The sequence below is a fragment of the Mugil cephalus genome, chromosome 6 (genome assembly GCF_022458985.1).
Source record: "Mugil cephalus isolate CIBA_MC_2020 chromosome 6, CIBA_Mcephalus_1.1, whole genome shotgun sequence".
NCBI lineage: Eukaryota > Metazoa > Chordata > Actinopteri > Mugiliformes > Mugilidae > Mugil > Mugil cephalus.
In genome coordinates, this window is record NC_061775.1 from 8,162,113 (window position 1) to 8,184,851 (window position 22,739).

Consider the following 22,739-nt stretch of genomic DNA (forward strand, 5'->3'; position numbering starts at 1 on the left):
AGACTCACTTACATTGTACCTAACGACAGCTGACTGGTAAAAGCTATCCATGCTAACGGCAAACAATATGCAAGATTCAGTAAATCAGGAAGAGAGTGTTTCCTTCACTGCTCTGTTTTTGGCCATAAAAACAAAACTCGTCACTCTGATCAAATCCACTCCTAAAACTGTTATCAACAATCATTTTTTAAAGTCATGTGTTTTAATGTGGAAATTACAATAAAATATAAACAATAGTTGCTACTTCCTAATTCTGTTTTTCATTTATCTTCATGCGTTGCCTCACTAAACACCTCGCAGCCAACGAGAGCTTCTAAAATGATCGCGGGGTCGGCTCAACACTTCTCAAGTACCCTCTATATCAAATGAACTAAATATAAATAAGAAGCTTATTAACCCCGCAACGAGTTTCCCCTTTCCCTTTTACATTTATTAACTTTACATTTGCTAAAATAATCCTCCCTTCTGCTTTGCGGTAATAAACGATCCTCCAGTGGGTCTCTACTTATTACGGGGCAAAAGGTGAAATATTATTGGAGGGTGGTTGCATTAGGTTACGGCCATAAAACTCTGCGGTGCTACAGCAAGAATATTCTGGGTTCATATCTGCTGGCCAGCTGGAGTATTTATTTTTGAAATGTGGACATATTGTTTATCCAGGTCCTTCTCAAGGTCCAAAAATATGCCCCAAAATGTATGTCACACCGTTGTCCTACTCAGTGGATGTTGGTGTGTTTAATACTTTCCACATTTACTTCTTCTTCCACCACCTTTTGTTTATAAAAAATCCCTTCTCTCTGCTCTTTGTCTGGATGGTCGTAGATTATTGGTTATCATCTGCTGAGTACGTTTCACGCTGATGTGACGTGCGAAACGTTCAGTGAGGAGGCGGTGATGTCTGAAGAGTTGTTCAGAGCTCAGGATTGATCCTGCCCTGACCCAGTGTGACGGCTGTGTCCCTCTCCAGACTGAATTAATATTGAACCACATTCCCTCTCTCTGACCGAATGTGAAACTAATTAATTTCATTTCGTTTTTTAGTCAATTCTTTCACCTCTGGATTGTTGGCAGGATAATCCGGGAGAAAAATGCTCTTGTCTGCCAACATTTTATTGCCAAACAGTTGTAAAAGAGTAAGTTCTCGGAGTTGCATTTGACACTTGGCTACAAACCAAATCCGCAATTTACGGGCAATGAGCCCACCATCCTGACTCAGTGTGATTGTAGTCTATTGACCACAGGTGTGTGCGTGAATGTGTGAGTGTGTGTGTCACACACCGGGCCGAAGAGAAAGGTTATTTGAGGTGAACACCTTTTCGGAAACACTTTCCACGTAATGAAATCTCAACTTTTGTTGAAGACAGTACTGCGTAAAACTGAAGACACCTCTTCCTCTAAATAATATAATCTCATCTGTTTGTTCTTTAAACGTGTGACCAGTGGCCACATTCACCCTTTTTCTTCAGAATTTGATAACATTTTCAAAGTTCCGTTCAACTCTTCTAAAAGTCAGGGTTTACCCCTATTACAAGTGCTCTGTTATACGCTGTGTTGAAATTTCTGTTTAAGTGAGACGTCATCTTGCGTCAACACTCCCCTCACATCCCCTTCCTTCAGCGTTCAGGATGCAGGCTCGCACATGCACTTCATTTGTACAACGCATTCTGTGTGAATCATCCTTATGTTTGTTCTTTCTTCAACCTTGTCCCGAGCCGATCATGTTTCAGGGAGTACCGTGTACCACAAAAGCGTTTTACTTCTCATCTTTGCTGTTCATCACGCGACACCAAAATGTCCAAAATACCGTGTGCTCTGTAGCGCGATGGCTGGTCCAGACATGATGTCAACATTATCTGGGTGTGAGATATGTGACAGACAGCGGGCTCAGAGAAAAAAAACTACAAAAGAGCTATGTCAGCTTCTCCGTGGAAAAACACAACATCACTTAGGTTATATTTAGAGATTTTATCAAGGTATTGCTGTGATATTTACTAAGGCACTGGTTCATTTCTTTCAGGGAAAAGTACTGTGAACAACCTTGACGAATTGCGCAATAGTACTGAGGGAAACTTGTGCTATTTTAAAGGCCGATGGTAGTCACACTGATCGTTGGCCTGATTAAGTTCATCCTTGTTCACTGGCCATTTGAACTGAAACTATTCATGCCCAATTATTTCTGACAGCATTTGATTTTAATATCATTTTAAAACATCGGCTCAGCAGCGTGCATCAGCACAGATTCAAGGCGTCGGTTTTAACAGTTTAGATACGCCTCTGTGAATGTCACCTCATCCTCGTGTTACACGTCTGTGGGTGACTTCCTTTTGGCACCAGCGCACGTACAGAGAAGTTGACATTTCTCGCACTGCCATTTCTTGCTCTTTTCTCTCCTCTGTTTTGTCTCCCAATTTGTACGACTTGTCGCTAACTCGGGCTGTCCTTTGCTGGATAAGGCAGGATCCTTTCCTTTGTAGATTCTTGCTGCTCCTGATAGTTTCTAGTAGCCAGCTCGGCGTACATGCTCAGCAACTAGACCTCGCAAACCTTCTAAAACTTGCAACCAAACGCTGAACCAGCTCCGTCACTCGGGTGCACACTTGACGTCCTTTTTATTTTCCAGAACATATGAAAACACTGGAAAATTCCAGGAGGCTTGTAAGCAGCAAGCTTTAGTCAGACTTGGCATGACATGAAGGCCTGCCTGTCAGGAGGTTGTTGGACCAGTTGCGCGGCTTTGATTGGCCTGGAATTGGTCTGGAAAACGTTAGACTGTGACACAGTAATTTTGACCTTTAAACTTGAAAATGTAAATACAATGAAAACTAATTATTATTTCTCAGACCTTCCCTTCAAAATAACATTTGCACGTGTAGTAGCAGTGCAAGAAAAAAAAAAAAGGTTAATTATTCTCACTGATTAAATAATATTGCCAGAGGTGTGTGAGGAGTGTGTCCAGATTTTAAAATAGATTGAATGTATTTTCTGTTGAAGGGTCTTTTAGACCAAAACAGATGTGAAACTCTCCATGTGCAAGCCATTAAAATACAGTGGCTTGTTGACAAATTGGTTCCTTGATCAAAGGTCGGATCTGGCTGTATTCATGTCAAACACTGATCGTTTTTTTCAACAACAGGTTAACCACGGACCCGTTTTGCCCCCAAAAAAAAAAAAAAAAAAGGAAAGCAAAAGAAAACCTTCAAGCTGTGCTATTAATATCACAACGCTGCACATATGTCAGGGATGCGGGGCATGTAGACAGTTACGCATAACATAATCCAGACAGAAAGAGAGACACGGGTGGAGACTTCTCACTTCCTGGCCCCAGATCCACCTTATGAAAAACACACACATTGACCATCAGTCAGGTTCTGTTGACTGCGTAGACGAGGTCGACACCTGACCCCCGAGGGGCGGGGGAGCTCGGGTAAAGGTTGTTTCAGTCAGCTGATCACATGGGTGGTGTGAGTGATTTAATAACTATCCATCCCACCACCACACCCACATGCACAAACCACAGAGCCTGTCGCAGAACCTCCTATGACCCTGTCAAGTAGGTACACTGAAATATTATCTGACATTCTGCACTGTCCACATTTCAAACATGAACCTGCCCCCTCCTTTTTTTTTTTTTTAACCATGTATAAGCATCACTCTCCTGGTTGGACTATGACTCACACACTACTGTCCTTATTATTGTTATTTCAGGAACATTTTCAGAATTTAGAGGTAGGCTTTCTGCTTCTTTAGTTGGCCTTTTATTTTGTACAGTAGTGTACAATCGTAGTCTTAGATTTGTGTGAAAATTATCTACACCAGCTGTGTCCTAACGGAGTGATCCCGAAAAAAAAAACTGAGCCACACACAGATTAATATCAGCAAAGTGCTGGTTAAGAAGATTTTTTTTTTTCCCGTGGCCGAATTCTGTGGGAAAACAAAACTAGGATAAACACATGAAGAGGGGCTGAAACGGCAGAGAGAAGGGATGACTGGGAAAAGGGGTCGGGACTCGAATGACTCGGGAGAGAATATGCAAGAGACGATAGAAAGGCATGTGTAAGATGGTGAGGTCATTTAAGGTGTGTGTGCTGGCGTGTGGGCGTGTGGGGTAAGTGGCGGGCCAGGGTGACTTGTTTCCCTGGCCTTGGAAAAGCCGCCAAGCTGGCAATGTGTAGGAGGGGAAAGCCCTGGGCCCGGCCTGGCCGAGGCCGCGGTCTAGCCTTGCTCCGAGGCAGGTTATTGAGTTTAACAGGATGTGGCCTTGGAGGATAACAGCATGGCTCTTACCTGAGGCCTCAAGTATGAACTGAAAAGGCAGAAATAATCATTTCTTTCTCTTCACAAACTGCGTCGGCACCAATAGGGCGCCTTCACGGTTGGGAAGTCGCTAAGGAACCACGTACCCGTCGTTGCAAGGGTGTCGACATATCAGCATTTCCAACATGCCAGAGAAAATGCCAGGAAAAAGGAGCAGCGGATGCCGCTCACAGGAGTCATGTGTCTGTCCATGTACACTTACTTTCCAGTTTAGTGGGAACATGAGTGGAAAATAATGCATCCTAACATAACAGCCCTGCTGTGAATCCTAGTTTCATGAAGGTTATGGTATCCAGCATTAGTTTCAATTAGAGAGCTGTCGATTAGTTTGTACTGACGCACGTTTCTTTTATTTTGACAACCCCATGTATTCTAGACCAAATATCAGCAACACACCCAGTTTAACAGCACCACAAACTACATCCTCCAAAATGATCAAACGGTCGCAATATCACTTTTCTTACACATTGTAACAGCCATCAAGGGAGGTTTAGTGCAGGACTGTGACAATGGAAGGCATTCGTTTTAACTAGTGTACCTAATAAACTGGCAAGCAAGTATGCAGCATGCCTACATGGATGGTGTTGACAATAGGGAGGATTTGATTACTACAAACTAGTTCCAGTTGTTTTGACTGAGAAACTTGAACTTCTTCAGCCCCTCGAAAAAACCGTACACAGCTGTCATGGATGGGGGCTCTTAATTAGAGTTTTTACTTGAATAGGGAAGAGCAGTGTCTATCTATCAACACTGGTTTACAAAGCTTACTAAAAGATGAGGCTGCTTGACTTCCTTGTGTGGTTGCAGTCATTATATCAGAAACGGCTGTCCCACACTTCTCCCACGGTAGCTCTTCAAGCTGCGCTAGTAGGACTGATGAATGTTTCAGCTTACAGTAATGTGTTTCCCAATATTTATTTTAGCCAGTTGTGTAGTTTCCTGCGATAATGGCTTTTTTTTTTTTTATGATGCAGGGATCGTGTGACGGTGTTTAAAAAGACTCTTCGCACCATATAACTAAGCCCAGCTGTTTGTGCGCCGCTCATGTTTAAAAGTCTATTTCTCCCGTTCTGATTTTAAGAGCTGATAACCGCCGCCTTCAACCACAACCAGAAAGCACCTCTGCAGCTCTGCAGGCATGTTGTGAGCTGAGGGAGGACTGGAGCTGTTTGTCACCCCTTCGTGCTCACGTTAATTGTCAGCAGTCAGACAACCGTCATTATCCAGGCACTCACTCAAATACAATTTACTCCTTCTGTGGTTACACAATTTTCTGCACGCGCGTATGTGCGCTCTGCTGCAACAAATCTTCAACGTATCTGTGTAGCGTGTACGACGGAGGATATGTTATCGCCTTCAGAATTCATAGCAGCGGAGAAACTGAATATAAAACAGCAACACTTGAAAGGCAAAATACAGGATGGCAGTCACATTTCTTTTAACCTATTTCAGGGCAATAACATAAAGATTTCAAGCACTTTCATCCCCTGAAAGCAGCATTATAAGGAACGTGCACACACAGAAATGTGCACAGGTCCAGATATTTAATTTATTGCGCAGCAAAGGAAAAGAGTGACAGAGAAGGAGGCAGGATTAGTAGTTATAAGATTGCGAGGCTGCGCCGTGGAAGGAGGCAGATTACCATCAGAGCAGTTGGAATTCAAGCCTTATCTCTGCTTGGCAGGGCCCACTCTTAGGAGCAGTAGATGCAGTAGCCCTGGGTTCAGGGCAACCGGGGGACAAACACTGCTGCCTCTGTTCCGCTCCGCTTCACAACTTGATTAGCATGGTACTGAGGCTGGGCATGTCTTGCTTAGCACCGACCGAACTGCTGCGGTTGTTTGCCGCGTTTGCTCTCTGTCTGGTTGGGCCGTCTATTTAACAACACTGCGTTCGCTCGGTACACTCTGTTACATGTGCTTGCATGACGCAGGAAACCTAGAGGTCATATCTTAATGGAACACGGAGCAATGACCCGCAGGTTTAGACGCAAATCACATATTTATGAGAGTAATTTGGGGTCAGGGTTGGCAGCACATTGACATCATTAGAAATAAGGGTTTCATAACCGCAGCCGCTTTCATAACAAAAGCTATTATGACAGCTTTAATTGTAAGCTTAAGATTTGCAAAATCCAATCTGAGTGAATAGGTTTAGCTTGTTTTATTGTTGTGAAAATCATCTACTGCTAACATTTCATTTATTTCTGCTGGTAGATAGCTGTTGCGAAATAAGATAAAATACCGGAGACCGTGCGCATCTGTGGGTTTGATTATATTTCCTTGTAATGGTGCCGCTGGTGGCGTTGTGTTCCTTTTCCGAGCCTTGTTTACTCATCTGTGCTCCATTGGAAATTCCGAGAAAGGGAAGCTAGGAATGAGGACACACAATAGGGTGACATAGGAACGATCACACTTGGCAGAATAAATGTACAAAACAGAGAAAGGGAAGGTGGTGAAAAGTGACAGGGTATGTGTCTGGGCAGTGATATGTTTCCTCTGTCGCTGCGGAAAGACCAGTTGTTCAGCTTACCTGTCTGCAGGGTAGAGAAACTTTACAGAGCCTGCTTGCAGAGATCATGCCTGATCTTGCCCTCAGGAAGGGCACACAGGAGCACACAGACAAAGAGAGAAAAGGAAACAGAAAAGTAGTTGGAGAGAGCAACTGATTAGCGCCGCAACCTTTAAAAAGCACTCCTGTACATTTCCGATACGCAAAACGGCCGCATGTTATGGTCAGTAGGTTTCTTTAAACTGAATGTGTCCCCATGTACTTGCATGTGTAAGCACACGCAGGGCCGAGGCGGTCTGTTTACCGTACTCGCTATTCCCCATTCCCCCATGATGTCGTCATGTTAACACTGGGAGCTCCACGTCCTCTCATGCCTGTGAAACATTTGGGCTGCAATGTGAGTAATGGCTGGGAGTCAGCTATGACAGACCTCAGTGCAACTTCTCAGTATTAATAAGTAACGGCATATTGTTAAAACTGAGTCAGAATCACAACCAGTCGTTTATCTCTCTGTGGACTTTTTTTTTTATTATTATTTTGGCTTCTTACAGGACAGCATTGTTCTAGTCACAAAAGTCCTCTTCAGTCCCAAGAGCGTTCACAGTCCAAACAAAGAGTTGGACATTTCAAGTAGTATGAAAAGATTCATACGTGCACAAAGTCTCATCCTTGTGAATTATAAAGGAATGTTCCAGTGAGCTAACTTGGAAGACAGCTTGTCTCTGTTCAAATCCCTCGTAATAAACACTACTGTATGTCTTTAAGAATCACAGTTTTAAAAGGCTTATGTGCTCGACTATTTTTACTTTTTTTTTTCTCGGTCTGGGACCGATATCTTCCTGTAACTCCATTAGCTGTCGGGCAAATGTTGTGTGATATAGACACACTTCCCAAAAATGCATAACCGTTCCTTTAAAATGTGGCAGACCACTGCTGAATTAGCAATTGAAACCTCTGGGCGTATTCAAAGATGCTTCATCTTTTTTTGGAGACAGATGAGAGGGGGCGGGAATCTCCACACACGGCTTCGAGTTAGATGTGCATGCGTACGGTCACGCAGTGACTACGGGCGCACGCACGCTTCCAAAAATTTATATTTCCAAAAATTCACGTTTCCGCTTAGTTTGTCTTGGTTTTGCCATGCCTCATCACCCACATCACTTGATCCCTATCTCCCCACATCCATCTTTATAAGTCACATGGGGCCCAGAGCTGCCTGTGAGAGGCTAGTTAAAGAACATGGTATGCTAATGGTTTGGAAAGGACGTGAGCAGAGGGGCGACTGGAAGGCAGCCATAACTGAAATGACACACACACGCGCTCTCATTATGCCTTACCCCTGGCTTTCTATTTTACATACTCTAACACATCTGTGCATGATTAAATTTTGTTTAGGCTACTCGTGTTACTCATAAACTGGTGCAGTATTGACTGAAATCGAGATTGAAGGTGGCACCTTTATTGGGCAAGGTTCACCCCCATCCATACTCAATTTCACGCCTTCCTTTTCTTCTGGGTTACGCACATTATCACTGTGCCGCGTCTCGTGTATGAATAACTCGAATTTATATTCCTCCTTTATTTTTGCTTGAAGTCTGATGATGGATTGTTTGCGTGTGTTTTTATACGGCGGTTTTAATTTGTAAATCTACTGTGTGTGTCCCTTTCACCATGTTAAAATATCAATGAGCTCTGCTGTCTGTCCTGAAAGTTGGCCCGTTTTTTAACACGTCCTCTCTCCCTCCGTCTTCAGGACCTGTCCTGCATTGATGACCTCTCCACCAACTCTCTGTTTTCCTCTCCGGCTGACTCGCTGTCGGAGTATGCTGATGCCCAGTCCTTCATCAGCACAGACCTGAGCTCGGTGCCCACGCTCTGGGACATCAACACTAATAACACAACCACACCAGCACAGAGCCAGTTAGAGGTCTGTAGCAAACTCCCACATATATGTCACAACCAGAAGAACTGGTTGTTACAACAACACCTTATTCAGCGTATTCCTTATGTGATGTGGTATAATGTGATGCCGCCTGCCAAGCCGTATCCAAAAAACAAAGCTGAAACAAAGGGAACCGGACCTGTTGACATTTCACCACTCATCCAAATAGCTTCTTACGTTCTAAATGACTGGTGGGGAGTTTATATTTTTGTCTATAAGGGAAATCTGTGGGTGGTGTTCAAATGAAGCTCACATGACTCTGGTCTGTTAACAACAAGATTCTCACCTGCTATTTCAGGTACCCGAGTGGCGTCTGTTGTTTCTCAATCAGTGGTCCTCTCACTTAGATTTTGTACAGAAGTTTTTATGTAAAAAAACAAAAAAAAAAAAACACTACTGATTGTTGATGTTACGTGTTGTGTCAGGGAAACACACAATAGTGGTATGTGTTCACATTTATGGTCTCGGAGTCGGTGATCTGAAGAAAGCAGCTTTGTTCTCCAGTGTTGTTCCTCTGTCAAGTTTACTGCTGAGTCCTCTTTGAATTAGACGGGACCGAGCGTATCTTGTTGATATGATCAGAGTATATTTATTTCTCCTGCATTATAAAAGCCTTTTATGTCTTCCTTTTCATTCTGCCCTCATTTCATCCATTATGTTTCCCAGACACACGGCTTTATCTTCCTTTTGTTGTTGTTGTTGTTGTTGCTGTTGCTGGCTTTTCACAGCCAGACAACAAATTGCACATTGTTGAGTGCTGCTCCATAAGGCACCTACGTACATACAGAGGCAAACACACATTTATAACTCAGGGTTTTTTTGTTTCTTTCCCTGTGCATTTGTCTGAGTGTTTCTTTGAGTTTTCACTTCTTCATTTTATGTTTTGTTGACAGCAAAATGGCACCAATAGGTTTCAAGGCCTGGCCAGTTTGGATGATATAACTGCTATTATCACCACTCCACCTTTAGGAGGATTCCAGGTAGCCACACCAACCTCTCAAATCTGATGTAAAAATGAAACTAAGCTCTGTGTCTGTTCAGCACTTCTTAATAAGACGCAGATAGCCAGATTATGCTATATGTCACATTTGCAGCTTGTATGTTTGCAATACAGAAAACAATGCTGAGCTTTGCGTAAGCTGACGATCCCATTTTGACAATGCAGTACATGAAGTTAGAAGTACTTGGTAAGTTAAGCTAATACAAAGATTGGGTGAAAGATGATGAAAACACTGCCGCCATTGGACATTCTGCACATATATGTTGCAGAGAGATTCAGTGATACTTTGTACTGTCATTGTCTTTTTTGAATATTTTATATCATAAGAATAGAAGCAGTGCTATTCACCTGCCTGTCAAAAAGGGATCTTTTGAATTTTTACCTTCTCGGGTAACATTCAGCTGACATTGCCTAAATATGAAAACCATTCTTTTTTCTGCATTTCCATGCTTCCATGTTTCAAAGCTTTTCATTCTACTTCAACTGGTTTTGTGCGTCTTTCAGTTTGTCTTGTCATCTTATTCCTGGTTATTGTTCCTTGCTGAGGAGCTCTACTTGTGCTGTGTTCGTTTCTTACTAACTGGACGCTTGATTCTAACTTTCAGCATCTGTCTCTGTACTAATGTGTCTTCAGTCAAATAAAGCTGTAAGAACAGTAACTCAAATCCAGCTATTTCTCATGTGAATTACATTACTGAAGTCTCTATGGTGGTTACAGGCTCCAAGAAACCAGTCGCAACCAGAGGAGGAAGAAGATGCTGAGGAGGAGGAGACAGAGGAACTGGGACATGTAGACACATATGCTGAGTACAGACCTTCCAAATGTAAGTGACATGACGCAATATTTACATCTAATAGCCTATCCAGATTTTATTTAAATACCCGTGAAACAGCTAGCGGAGTGCAGTTTGTTTCCACACGTTCACTGTAAAAACTAAAAGCTACAGAGGTCTCCAAAAAGCCCCGTCTGCTTCGATAGGGTGAGCTCAGCTGTCCTCACTGGACGGCAGCAGCGTTGACTGAGAGAGCCTGGGGGCAGGGAGGGCCACAAAAATGTATCTTAAAATTAGCAGGCACACCTGAGGTCACGATGAGTCATCGTTTTTTTTAAATAGTTTTCCAGGAAGCAGAAGCTCCTAAATGCCATTAAGAATACAGACAGAACGGGTTAGTCGTTATTGTTTGGCCGGATACTGGCATCAAGTCACATGTAAGGTCAGACATGGAAAATTAAAAGGCTTCAAATCAGATTTCATGAGGACTTCAACATGGCGGTGCACTCAGTGTACTGTCAACATGTTTGTTTGTAAAACTGTCCTTTCGTTACACTTATGTTCCGTTTTTCCCTCCTCTTCAGCCACTATAGGAATTTCTCATCCTGACATAGTGGTGGAAACCAACACGCTGTCCAGTGTCCCTCCTCCTGACATCACATACACGTTGTCCATCCCAGAGTCAACTATTAACAATGGCCTGCTGTCCGCCCTGCAGCTAGAGGCTATCATCTATGCCTGCCAGGTACACACCGCAGCGCAACGCATGCAGCTCGTATTCTTCGTTTTGAATGATGAATGATTGATGTTGGGATTAGGTAGGTGGGTTTATTAATGTTGATGCATTTGCTCTTTGTGCATCCTCAGCAACACGAAGTGATCCTTCAGAACAAACAGAGGGCAGGCTTCCTGATCGGAGATGGGGCAGGGGTCGGAAAGGGACGCACTGTGGCAGGAATCATCCTGGAGAACTATCTTAAGGGAAGAAAGAAATCACTATGGTAGGAGAGCTTTACTACTCACGGAGGCAAAATCAAACTAGTCTGAAACATGATACCCGTAATAGACTTTAATGAATGGGATTTGTATCCACTTGAATGCAAAGTTTGTGCAAAAGTGGACTGAATGACTGATTTCCCCGTTCCCGCCCTCAGGTTCAGCATATCCAACGACCTGAAATTTGATGCAGAGAGAGATCTCAAAGACATAGATGCGCCGAATATTCCTGTGCATGCCTTAAACAAGGTGAGTGAGGTGGAGCTCGTGTGCTAAACTCCGAAAATCATTTTTACTCTAGTGGGTCAGAGAAAAAGATGAAACAGCGCCAAGCATATTGTAAATGTTAATGATCTGTCGCTGCAGATAAAGTATGGAGACACAGCTACCTCAGAAGGAGTCCTGTTTGCAACGTACTCTGCGCTGATTGGAGAGAGCCAGGCAGGAGGGCAGCACCGGACCAGAATCAAACAGATCCTGGATTGGTGCAAGCCAGACTTTGACGGAGTTGTATCCTTTCGATTTGACGTCACGTTTAATGTCACGTTGCTCTCGGATGACCTCACCCGGCTGCGGTTTTACACAAAGTGTATCTGTGTTGTTTTGCCCTTGACCTTCCACCGTTATAGATTATTTTTGATGAATGCCACAAAGCCAAGAATGCCACTTCTACAAAGATGGGCAAAGCAGTGCTCGACCTGCAAAACAAGCTGCCACGGGCCAGGGTGGTGTATGCCAGTGCCACAGGTGGGATGACGCACAAATAAACACACGCTTACATGCACAATTAAACACAAAAAGTTTGATATATATACATCTAATTATATTTAATCTGTTCCAGGTGCCTCTGAGCCAAAGAACATGATCTATATGAGCCGCCTGGGTATCTGGGGTGAGGGCACGCCCTTCAGAATATTCGATGACTTCCTGCACGCCATTGAGAAGAGGTTCGTTGGACGAAATTCAATCTCAAGTTTTAATGTTTTCCGGAACTTTTCTATCACTCGGTCACATATCTTCAAATTGCTTTGCTTACTGGAAAACGTCTCGCAATCAGTTTGTGGTTATGGCTGGTTGACACGTGATGAAACGATGTTGAATAATTAACATGCTGTTTGATAACAGGGGTGTCGGCGCCATGGAGATTGTCGCCATGGACATGAAAGTTAGCGGGATGTACATCGCCAGACAGCTGAGCTTCTCAGGGGTGTCTTTCCGCATCGAAGAGATCGGTCTGGACAGTGACTTCAAATTGGTCTACAACAAAGCTGCCAAACTGGTGAGGCTCCTGGCTGTTACTGTGGAAGAAAAGAATCAAATGGCTTTGTCTGTAATATCTATTTGAGCTTGTCGAGGGAAAGGAGAAAAACAAACTTTTAACTGACACATCTGGAATCTGTGTCCAGTGGGCGGAGGCGTTGCAAGTGTTCATGCGTGCAGCTGATGAGCTGGGCCTGGTCAGCAGGAAGTCTCTGTGGGGGCAGTTCTGGTCTTCTCACCAGCGCTTCTTCAAATATCTCTGTATCGCTGCCAAGGTCCGCTGCCTGGTGGAGCTGGCCCAAAAGGAGCTGGAGGCCGGAAAGGTCAGCACAACTCACTCTTGTTATAAGATGAACATTCAGGGAGCAACTGATTTTATGTTTAATGAGTTAAGAGGGCTGTGGATGGACTAAAAGGACGATACAGTGTTTCTTACAAATAAATTCCACTGTAGTAATTGAAACTAAAGGCGTCAGTCTGATTTTTTTTGGCCTGAGTTCATTTTAGTTCATCCAAAAAAGGATCCACAAGGATTTTGAAACATTTACCACCATGATGTGAGAAATGAGTCCTTACTGAAGGTTCAGGTAACACAATGGACAGTCTGGCTTGATAAAGTGTTTTTATTTCCGACACAGTGCATCGTTATTGGGCTACAGTCTACCGGAGAATCACGCACCAGGGAAGTCTTGGATGAGAATGACGGGCATCTTGACAGATTTGTTTCTGCAGCAGAGTGAGTGAACAGTTTTTGTACATTTCGGCGATTTTGTGTTGACAGATTTATTTGAAAGAACATCTACTAAAATGACAGAGTGCCTTAACTTCTAATGTTTAGCTTTGGTGGAAAACAGGACAGTCATCAAAATAATTTTCCAGTCTTGGAGAACTTGTCCCTCACCACATACATTTTCGAACAATGCATATATTCAGGCCGTGCAGTTTAAAATCTTCACCAATCACCCTCGTTCAGAGTAGACGACCTCGTAAATTATTAGCAGCTATTTGATCGATGGAAAAGAAGAAAAGGAAGTGCGGAGTTCTTTGAACTGGTCTGACCTTTAATTTCTCGCAGCAGACATGCCTGAAAGTCTGAATAAATTAGCCCCCACACAACATGTTCATCTGCCTGTCTACACCTGACAGCTATAATTAGGTCAGATCAGGAATGTGCAGGGTGTCTGTCTGACACGACTATCCCGCGTTGTGTTGATTGCTTTGCTGTCAGGATTAAAGTCTCTTTCTCCTTCGCTCTAGGGGAGTGTTCCAGTCTCTTGTAACAAAACATTTCCCTTCGGAGAAACAGAGGAGGGAGAAGGCACCGGGGAATAAAAGAAAACGTAAGTGAAAGCGGGACGCATTTGTCTCCACGCGGCAGAATGTTTACCTCTAGGTAGCATTGCATGTGTGCAACAGTTTCCATCGTGTGCGGTTAGTGTTCAGCTGATATTTCAGACATGTTCCTTGTGGTCTAATTTAGCATTTAAAATGTTGCCTGCACTGTGCACTGTGGGTGTTCCTTTGCGTAATAGTTACCTCACTATACAGTAAAACAGATACAAATAAAGTGGTTTTGAGCTGTTTTTTTTTTTTTTTAGTTTGTTTGTTTTTTGTAATATTCTGTTGCTTCCAATCAGGGAAGCCTAGAGGTCGCCAGCCGAAGGTACCCAAGCACACGGTGGACAGCGGCGGTGTCATCAACATCACCGACGACAGCAGCAGCGACTCGGACGGCATGGACACGGACTCCAACTCCTCACCAGACTCCCTGAACCTAGACAACGATGACGTCATCTTTGTGAACCACACTAGCTGTCAGACAGGTGAGGAGGGGTTTTAATTTTTTCCTCCAATTGTTTTGTCAAAGCGTGACAGGGGAAGTCGCTCAGCCTGTCAAACCAAACAGATGCACGTCTAGACAATGGACTCACTTCTTACTCGATGACTGACGCTGTAGCTTTGAACGCCGCGCTGGTTTTTTTATCACCTGTAGGTTTGTGTCGGGGTTGTGCTGTTAAAGTCCTTCTCTGCTTTGTGTTCACAGCCAGGATAGAGGAGATGAAGCAGAGCCTCCTCAACAAAATATCAGAACTGGGAAAAGAACTACCTCTCAATACGTTGGACGAGCTCATCGATAAGTTCGGAGGACCCGATAAAGTCTCCGAGGTGCGAACTACAGACGTTCAACAAAAAAAAAGACTCGCAAACCACTCGTTCTGCTCTTCTCACCCCTCCCTGCAGCTTTTATTTCTTTTTTTCATAGCATCCAGTGACGGTATGCGTTTGAATCTTTTCTCACCAGATGACTGGTCGGAAGGGCCGTGTGGTGAGGCGCCCTGACGGCAGCGTTCGTTATGAGTCACGGGCTGAGCAGGGTCTCACTATCGACCACATCAATATCAAGGAGAAAGATCGCTTTATGTGTGGAGAGAAGGTGAGATACAGCAGTAAAATACGTGTATTTCACAAGTATATAATTTAATGATTTGAAGCGCCGCAGTTGATCCGCGTCTTAAAGCGCCGCAGACATTGTTTTGACGAGACAATAGAATAATCGCATCTCGCTTCCTACAGTTGGTGGCCATCATCTCAGAAGCAGCCAGCTCTGGGATTTCCCTGCAGGCGGACAAGAGAGTGAAAAACCAGAGACGCAGGGTCCACATGACCCTGGAGCTGCCGTGGAGTGCAGACAGGGCCATTCAGCAGTTTGGTGAGTCAGGAAATGTAATCTCACAATGAGTCCTTTAAAGAGAAAGGGGAGAAAATGCTTGAGAGCAAAATGAGAGAGACATTCTTGTTTTCTATTAAAAGCAACTTTAACAAGGAACATGGGAACTTCTTTTTGCGGAAACTCTTTTGGTTTAGTGTTACACAAAAGTCTGTTTTTATTTATAACAGACCCCACATAATGTTAACCAACACGCGGCCTAAGTGTGTTGTTTTTTATAATGTTGTAATGGGTTGAAAGACAGGCCGACCTTTTTCTCTTCAGGGTCAGGGTCAGGGTTAGCTTTCTATTATTTACAACCCTACAATATTATCAAATGTCTCACTCAATTACAGCTAGGGTTGAAGTTGAGTTTTCTTTCAGTTATTCAGTGATGTGCTTTGAATTCATTCAGAAAAACTTCCTCAGCTGTGTAAAAGATACCGTTTTGTATGCTGAAACATAAACACACACCGACAAAGACCAGAGAATAACGTCTGTGTCCACATTAAGTGCCCCGTAGTCTAGCGTGAAACCTAACTCTTGTTGTGCCAGTGTGTGTTTGCGCATGCAGACATAGTTCTTTCCTATTCTATACATGCTGACGTGACAGCCTCACAAAAAAAAAAACACTTGGGTTCAAGTAGGCGGATCTTTTCTCACATTTCACTGTCATTTGATGTTGCAGGTCCCATCATGCCACCAAGAATATCCCCCGCTTAGTTTCATGTTTCTAGGTCTAATCTGCTCTGTCGCTGGCTGCAGCCTCCTTTAAACAGAAATGCGTATATTAGCATCAGGCTGATCTTAATGTGCGATTTCAAACCTTAGGAAACAAATACCCCGCTTGTTGAGTTTCACTATTTCCACCTATCAGTCCACTGATACACAACTCATACCAACGTTTGTTCTCAATGTGATGTGTGTTCCTTGTCTTTCCAGGTCGAACTCATCGGTCCAATCAGGTCACAGCCCCAGAGTACATCTTCCTCATCTCAGAACTGGCTGGGGAGAGACGCTTTGCCTCCATTGTGGCAAAGAGACTAGAGAGCCTGGTAAATATCGCAGCCGTAGGGTGCACTCACACTGGGGTCAGTTGTTCTGTGCCGTGCTGAAGCACGAGTGAAATGTGTTTCAGGAGAAAATAATCTTTCTCATCTAGTGAGAACAATTGTTCCACTGTAAACTGAGAAGATGTGTGTTTTTGTGTTTATTGATTGTAGTACTCTGGGTTGCCAGTGACTCTGCCATTTGCTTCTAAACACTCTGTCCTTCCTGTTCCCCGGGATATTCCCTGGTTTTCGAGCTCTCTGTGAAGCCTCTTTTAGTGTCGGTTCCCTTGAAGTTGCATCAATTTTTCTCCACAAACCTCAAGAGATTCCGGGTCTTTCCCTTCCCCGGCTCAGTAACGGAAAACCGAATAAGCAGAAAAAGAGCCTGTCTGGATAATTTATAAGTCCACTATTATTTTCCACAGTCACCAATGCATTTCTTCACACGCGGCCATTTATTTCCATAGTGACACTGCATGACAGTTCTTTTGGGAAAAGGGCAAGGAGGGTCCAAGGGGATGGAGCTTCCAGGAAGTGTCTCGTGCGTTTGCCAGCTGCGTGTGTTAAATCTGTATCAACAATCTTGTCTGGTCGCCTGCTTGAACCCGATACAACACAAATGCGCACAAACAGGGTCATTCAAACTAAACAGCTGAATGCTTTTGCAATCAGCCGCCTCCAGATTAGCAGTGACGCCATCTTTGGCCAGAACCCCTTTGTTTTGGTATCTCTCTGTGTTCTGTCTCTGGTACGATATCCCGGAGCCAGCAGCTGACTCCAAGGCTCGTCTTCTTGTGGCTTTGTCCAAAATATCCTTCGCATTTCCATCTAAGTAGTTGTGTCTACAAATCTCTGTTATTCTTGTAGCTGACACGACCGCTCTGCAAATATGCTGCATGGAGTCCTACTGAGGCGCAAAATAATGTCAGCGGGGAAACGTTCCTTTTCACACCTGAACTTTGTTTCCTTTCACACTGTAGGCAGAAGGCAGGCTGCAGCGCCACAAAGTCACACTATGTTACGTGTCTGCTGTTCGATGCCGAGCGACATCCAACTGTTGTTTTCAACTATATTTTAGTTCCCCCTCCGTCGCTGGCGTAGTACAAATCCATTAAACAAAATAAAGTTAATACAGCCTAATGACGTTTTACTATCATGTTAAGTATGGATTAGAGAGCTATAAATCTAAATATCTACTACCAGGTCACGTTAATCCTACAATAATCAGATGCAAGTAGCCGCATAATAATTCTTTTGTTATTGTTATGAGCATTACAAGGCTGGTCCTTGAAGCCAGGTTGCATAATGAGTGACGGTCATTTCAAATCAACAGCGCACATGCTCCTGTGTCAGACTACGTTACTATGATGATGCTGTGAAGGCTGTAAACCTAACACTTCTGTAGGTACGACTACTAATAATACTGTTGCTAATCCACTGTGCAGGGTGCGTTAACCCACGGAGACAGGAGAGCCACTGAATCCAGAGACCTGAGCAAGTACAATTTTGAGAACAAGGTAGGTGAATTCAAGAAGCTCTGAAATTAGGATTCTATAGTATATTTGTGAGACACGTTATATTCTGAGCGTGTATGTCCCCTCTTCATTGCAGTATGGTACCAAGGCTCTTGATAAAATCACCAAAGCAATTCTTGGCCACATAGACAACAAGGTGCCCCCTCCCAAAGGCTACCCTGGGGGTGACGCCATGTTCTTCAGAGGTATGTTTGAGCGTTGGTCGACACACAGCATCTGTAAACACGATGAGCTCGATCGATAAACCCACCATCTTTTTATTTGCAGACATGAAAGTTGGAATGATGGATGTGGGCATCTTTTGTAAGGAGTCTCGCTTTGGAATCAGTACGGAGAAAGGTAAAAAGTACCCGATATGCTAGTGTATTAAAGACAAATCAATCACTCCACACTGAACTAGTTGTATTAACTGGTGTTGTGTTTTTATCTCAGACTGCAGCATCACCAAGTTTCTCAATCGCATCCTGGGCCTGGAGGTCCACAAGCAGAACTATCTGTTCCAGTACTTCACTGACAACTTTGACTACCTAATTGAGAAGGATAAGAAGGAGGGCAAATACGACATGGGGATCCTAGGTATGGAGATTAGGTCTAACCCAAAAATATACAATGCAAATTGTATGTTGTAATGTTACCTACACCAACAAAAAGTTAAAATAAATACAATGACATGACGGTGAACACATTTGACCCATTACTGTTGGATTACAACTGGTGACTGATAAGTGAAAATGTGATTCCTAACTTTGTTGTCTTGGTTCTTTTCTGTCCCCGTCAGATCTTGCACCAGGTAATGATGAGATTTACGAGGAGAAGCAGGAAACTTTCCTGACAGTTGGGAATCCTCAGGATGGTCAGGTTGTTCTATATAAGGTAGGCAGCTCATCCGTGTGCTTAACCTCAGTGATTTTCTTGGAATATGTCATTTGTTGTGAGGCACTACGTCATTGTAGTAACATTATGAGTTTGATTGCATTGTACAACCTCTGGTTTGAAGAAGAACTGACTAAATCTAGGCTCAGATGCAAGAGCATTGGGCAGGTTTGTCTCAGATTCACTCATTTAGCTTTTGGTCTTTTCTCACTACACATTATTACTAATGTTACAGCCAAGTCATTGCACCGTTGTAGTCATGTCAGACTTGAGTTGGCCTCTTCTGAAACTGAAGTTTGGAAGTAGTCTCCTATTTGTTTTTTCTTAAAAACTTGAGAACAACATTATTTACAACATGGCAACAACACATCTGGGGATCTACAGGGATATATTCATGTTGCAACTGGTCCTAATGTGACTTAAGAGGACTAAGAAACTAGCGTTACGGCTAGACATCTTCACAAATTATTCAACAAATGCAAGTGATTGTCAATTCATTAGGACATCTGTATAGTGCACATTTTTATGTATACAAATAGACTTGGCACCACAATAAAACTTGTTCACATCAGCAGCGCTCCCACAGGTAACTTGAGTAGCTCCCACTGCAGAATGAGTTTTGATTGATGTCACTTTGCTAGCGTAAGGCTGTGATCATACAGGCTTAGCCCGGGGCTGTGCAGTCTGTATAGATACTAGAGGAAGGTGGGAACTGGATAATTACTGGTATCTGCAGGCTCACCTACACTTGACATTTCAAAGTTGTCGGCGAGGCAAAGTCCTGCAAGAGGACCAGTTTAACAAGTGTAAAGAGTGCGTTGGGTACATGCTTGAATTTTTTTTATACAACTATATTTGGTTTATGTTAGATCATGCTTGAGTTTCAGTGAAAAGGTCACTTAGTTTCTTTCCAGCAGTGTGTGGACGTGTGGCTGCCTGCCTTCTGCTTTTTAATAGCTTTAACCTCTTTTGATTTCGCTCCTACAGATCAGCGTGGACAGAGGTATGACCTGGGATGAGGCCTACAACAGGTCACTGAAGCTCAGTGCTCCCGATGAGGGATTCTACCTTTCTCAGAAGGTGAGTCAGGGTGACAGGGAGCAAACACGTCCCACCCTGTACTATTATACTCTCTGCACGTGTATGATTCAGCAGGATGTCTCCTGGATGGATCGACTTTATCCTAAGACCAGCTTTCTCTTTGTGCTCACAGCTGCGAGGTAACCATCCATGTGTGCTGCTGGCTGAACAAGGAAGAGGCAAGAACTTCATTGTCTACAAGCCCAACATCGGGAAGCAGACACACCCTGAGAGCCTTGACAACTTGCATCAACGTTACCGGAAGGTAAAGTCGGGACAAACTGAACCAGTTTTACTAATAGTTGTGACTATACATAATGTTCATGTTATTTATTACATCTATGTCTGTTGGGAGTGGGCACGCATCCAAACAGACGGCTATATAATGTGATGACACTGCCTGACACTACACTCACTTGGTTCAGTGTTACACCCACCAAGTGTGAAGTAGATTGTATGACTAGTTTTCAAGAAAAGTCACAAACACCGACCCACACAGTCCTTCTTTTTATATACATGTTGTCATTTTCATTAAAGGTCATTTTTATTATTAGGTTACTACACATTTAATATTTGTGATTAGGGTGACTTACTAACACTTCCTGGACTGAATCGCTACATTATCGTTGCTGTTGTTAAGTACACAGTATGTCTGTATAGATGGAGTCTGCTGCCCTCTTCTGGACATTGTATGCTAGGGCTCTCCAAAGATGAACGGTGTGGCAACACGTCCTAAACTCTTAAACCTATTACCTCCTTTTCATTAGCATTAAAAGTATGGGGTGATTTATTTTTATTGAAGCTGCACTTGTTTTCCACTCTAAACGTGAACGACAAAGTAATGATTAATGTCCTTTGCTGTAAATCTGCTGAACACAAAAGTCATTGTATCTTTGACACACAAATGATTATAGATGATATAAATCTGTAACATAACACGGCTCTTAGTTCACTTTAAATGTGTTTCCACCAATTGTGGATACAAGTACTTAGCTTTTATTGTTCTTTTTTAGGTGGCTCCTGAGGAAGCCAGGGACATCTGGGAGAACCAGTTCACCTTCTCTTTCAAGAAGTGCAGTCACGCCAACTGGTAAGTAGGAATCAGGATTAATGGCTCATTGCATGCAATCAGGCCGGTCCTTATTAGGATTCAGTCGGGGTGCTTTAAGGTCAGATGCCATTCATGAGGATTTGTAGGATCACGTGAGCACTAGTTGTGAAGAAATAACTTCCAAGTCCCACTTAGACCCTTGTCGTCAGATGACCAGTGAGCTGTTTGAAAGTTCAAGATCGGTGCCGTCTCTGATACCGTGGACAGAAGGAATGTTTCGGAAAAGTAACTGTGGCGTAGGCAGAAATGACTTGACAGTCTATTTTCTGCTTTCTCTGCAGGAATGGGAAGTGTAAGAAAATTGAGGAAGGCCAGGAGTGTCTGCAGGGTATGCGTCTGCGTCAGTACCACATGCTGTGTGGAGCTCTGCTGCGAGTGTGGAAGCGCGTGTCTGACGTGGTGTCTGACATCACCAGCTCCAGCATCTTGCAGATCGTCCGCCTTAAAACTAAACAGCATAACAAGCAAGTCGGTGAGTGCAGCCAGCCGCATTAGCAGACACATTAAACGTGCACATTTTAAATAGATTTTTTTTAGATTAATCTGTCACTTCTGGTTTAAACTCTACTGTACCAGATTGTGGTGATTTGATTTCATACGAAGAATTTGCTGACAAATCTTTATGATCAGTTGAGAAAATGAAATAGTTCCTCGCTTGTTTGTCTCTTCTCAACTTCTGCAAGCGCAACATTAACAATGACATTAAATTATTAGGAAACACAAAACATGTTGCAGTTCTCTCTCACAGTACGTGCGGCTGATTTGATGAGACTTGTGCATCACTGATAACTGTGCCCACACTCCTCCTTTCTCTCAGGCATCAAGATCCCAGAGAACTGCGTGGCCCGTGTGCGCGAGGAGCTCCTGCTGATGGACGAGGAGGTGAAGAGGAGGCGAAAGGAGAGAGAGCAGCGTCTGGCTGAGGAGCACAGGCTGAAAATGGACCAGACAAACAGACACCTCCTGGATCTGTTCAGCCAGAAAACCATGCAACCATGCAACTCCCTAGCTCAGGCTATCGCCCAGAACCAGATCATAAAACAGAAACTGAACCAAAACGCTCTGCAAAGGACTCAAGCTGGGGGCATCGCTCAGCTGCAGAGAATGCAGGCTCAAACGCAGTCCGGTTTAAAGCCCCCTCACAGCTTAAACATGCTGGCCCTACAGAGAAATCCCAACCAAACCCAGCAAAGGACCCACAACAGCTGGCCTAACCATTCCACCTCCACCTCCTCCACCAACCAGGTCTCTCTAACCAACACAGGTAACCTTGGTTTCCCGCAGTTTGGCCCTCAGCACTTCCTCTCCCCCTTTCAACAGCCGAAGAACCGGGCTCTCCCACTCCACCAGGCCCCACTGTCTTCCAAGAATCCCCTAGATGAGATCTTCGACCTGACCACGAGCTCACCGCCCCCCTCTTCAGACAGCGCTGAGAGCGGACTGAATCTGGACACTCTGGCGGGAAACTCTGCCGCGTTTTCTGACGACTTCACTGATCCTGATCTCGCGCGAGTGCGCAGATCTCTGCCCCTGCTCAAATACAGCACGACTCCAGACCACAGCACAGCACACCACACAGCAGCAG

At 43.8% G+C, this 22,739-nt stretch overlaps 1 protein-coding gene across 1 annotated transcript in view; it reads left to right on the forward strand.

Annotated features, from left to right (window-relative positions):
- Positions 1-22,739, forward strand: part of si:ch73-63e15.2 (protein strawberry notch homolog 2) — a 54,245-nt gene that overhangs the window by 27,622 nt on the left and 3,884 nt on the right. The window contains exons 5-32 of the mRNA XM_047586872.1: positions 8,579-8,752; positions 9,661-9,747; positions 10,486-10,591; positions 11,125-11,285; positions 11,408-11,541; positions 11,695-11,785; positions 11,903-12,046; positions 12,166-12,283; positions 12,378-12,483; positions 12,662-12,815; positions 12,943-13,119; positions 13,435-13,532; positions 14,054-14,136; positions 14,434-14,619; positions 14,841-14,962; positions 15,099-15,230; positions 15,371-15,506; positions 16,446-16,558; positions 18,001-18,072; positions 18,167-18,275; positions 18,358-18,429; positions 18,523-18,666; positions 18,869-18,963; positions 19,951-20,043; positions 20,177-20,308; positions 21,057-21,133; positions 21,436-21,626; positions 21,972-22,720. Coding sequence (XP_047442828.1) covers positions 8,579-8,752; positions 9,661-9,747; positions 10,486-10,591; positions 11,125-11,285; positions 11,408-11,541; positions 11,695-11,785; positions 11,903-12,046; positions 12,166-12,283; positions 12,378-12,483; positions 12,662-12,815; positions 12,943-13,119; positions 13,435-13,532; positions 14,054-14,136; positions 14,434-14,619; positions 14,841-14,962; positions 15,099-15,230; positions 15,371-15,506; positions 16,446-16,558; positions 18,001-18,072; positions 18,167-18,275; positions 18,358-18,429; positions 18,523-18,666; positions 18,869-18,963; positions 19,951-20,043; positions 20,177-20,308; positions 21,057-21,133; positions 21,436-21,626; positions 21,972-22,720 — 4,056 coding nt within the window. The remainder of the gene's footprint in view (positions 1-8,578; positions 8,753-9,660; positions 9,748-10,485; positions 10,592-11,124; positions 11,286-11,407; positions 11,542-11,694; positions 11,786-11,902; positions 12,047-12,165; positions 12,284-12,377; positions 12,484-12,661; positions 12,816-12,942; positions 13,120-13,434; positions 13,533-14,053; positions 14,137-14,433; positions 14,620-14,840; positions 14,963-15,098; positions 15,231-15,370; positions 15,507-16,445; positions 16,559-18,000; positions 18,073-18,166; positions 18,276-18,357; positions 18,430-18,522; positions 18,667-18,868; positions 18,964-19,950; positions 20,044-20,176; positions 20,309-21,056; positions 21,134-21,435; positions 21,627-21,971; positions 22,721-22,739) is intronic.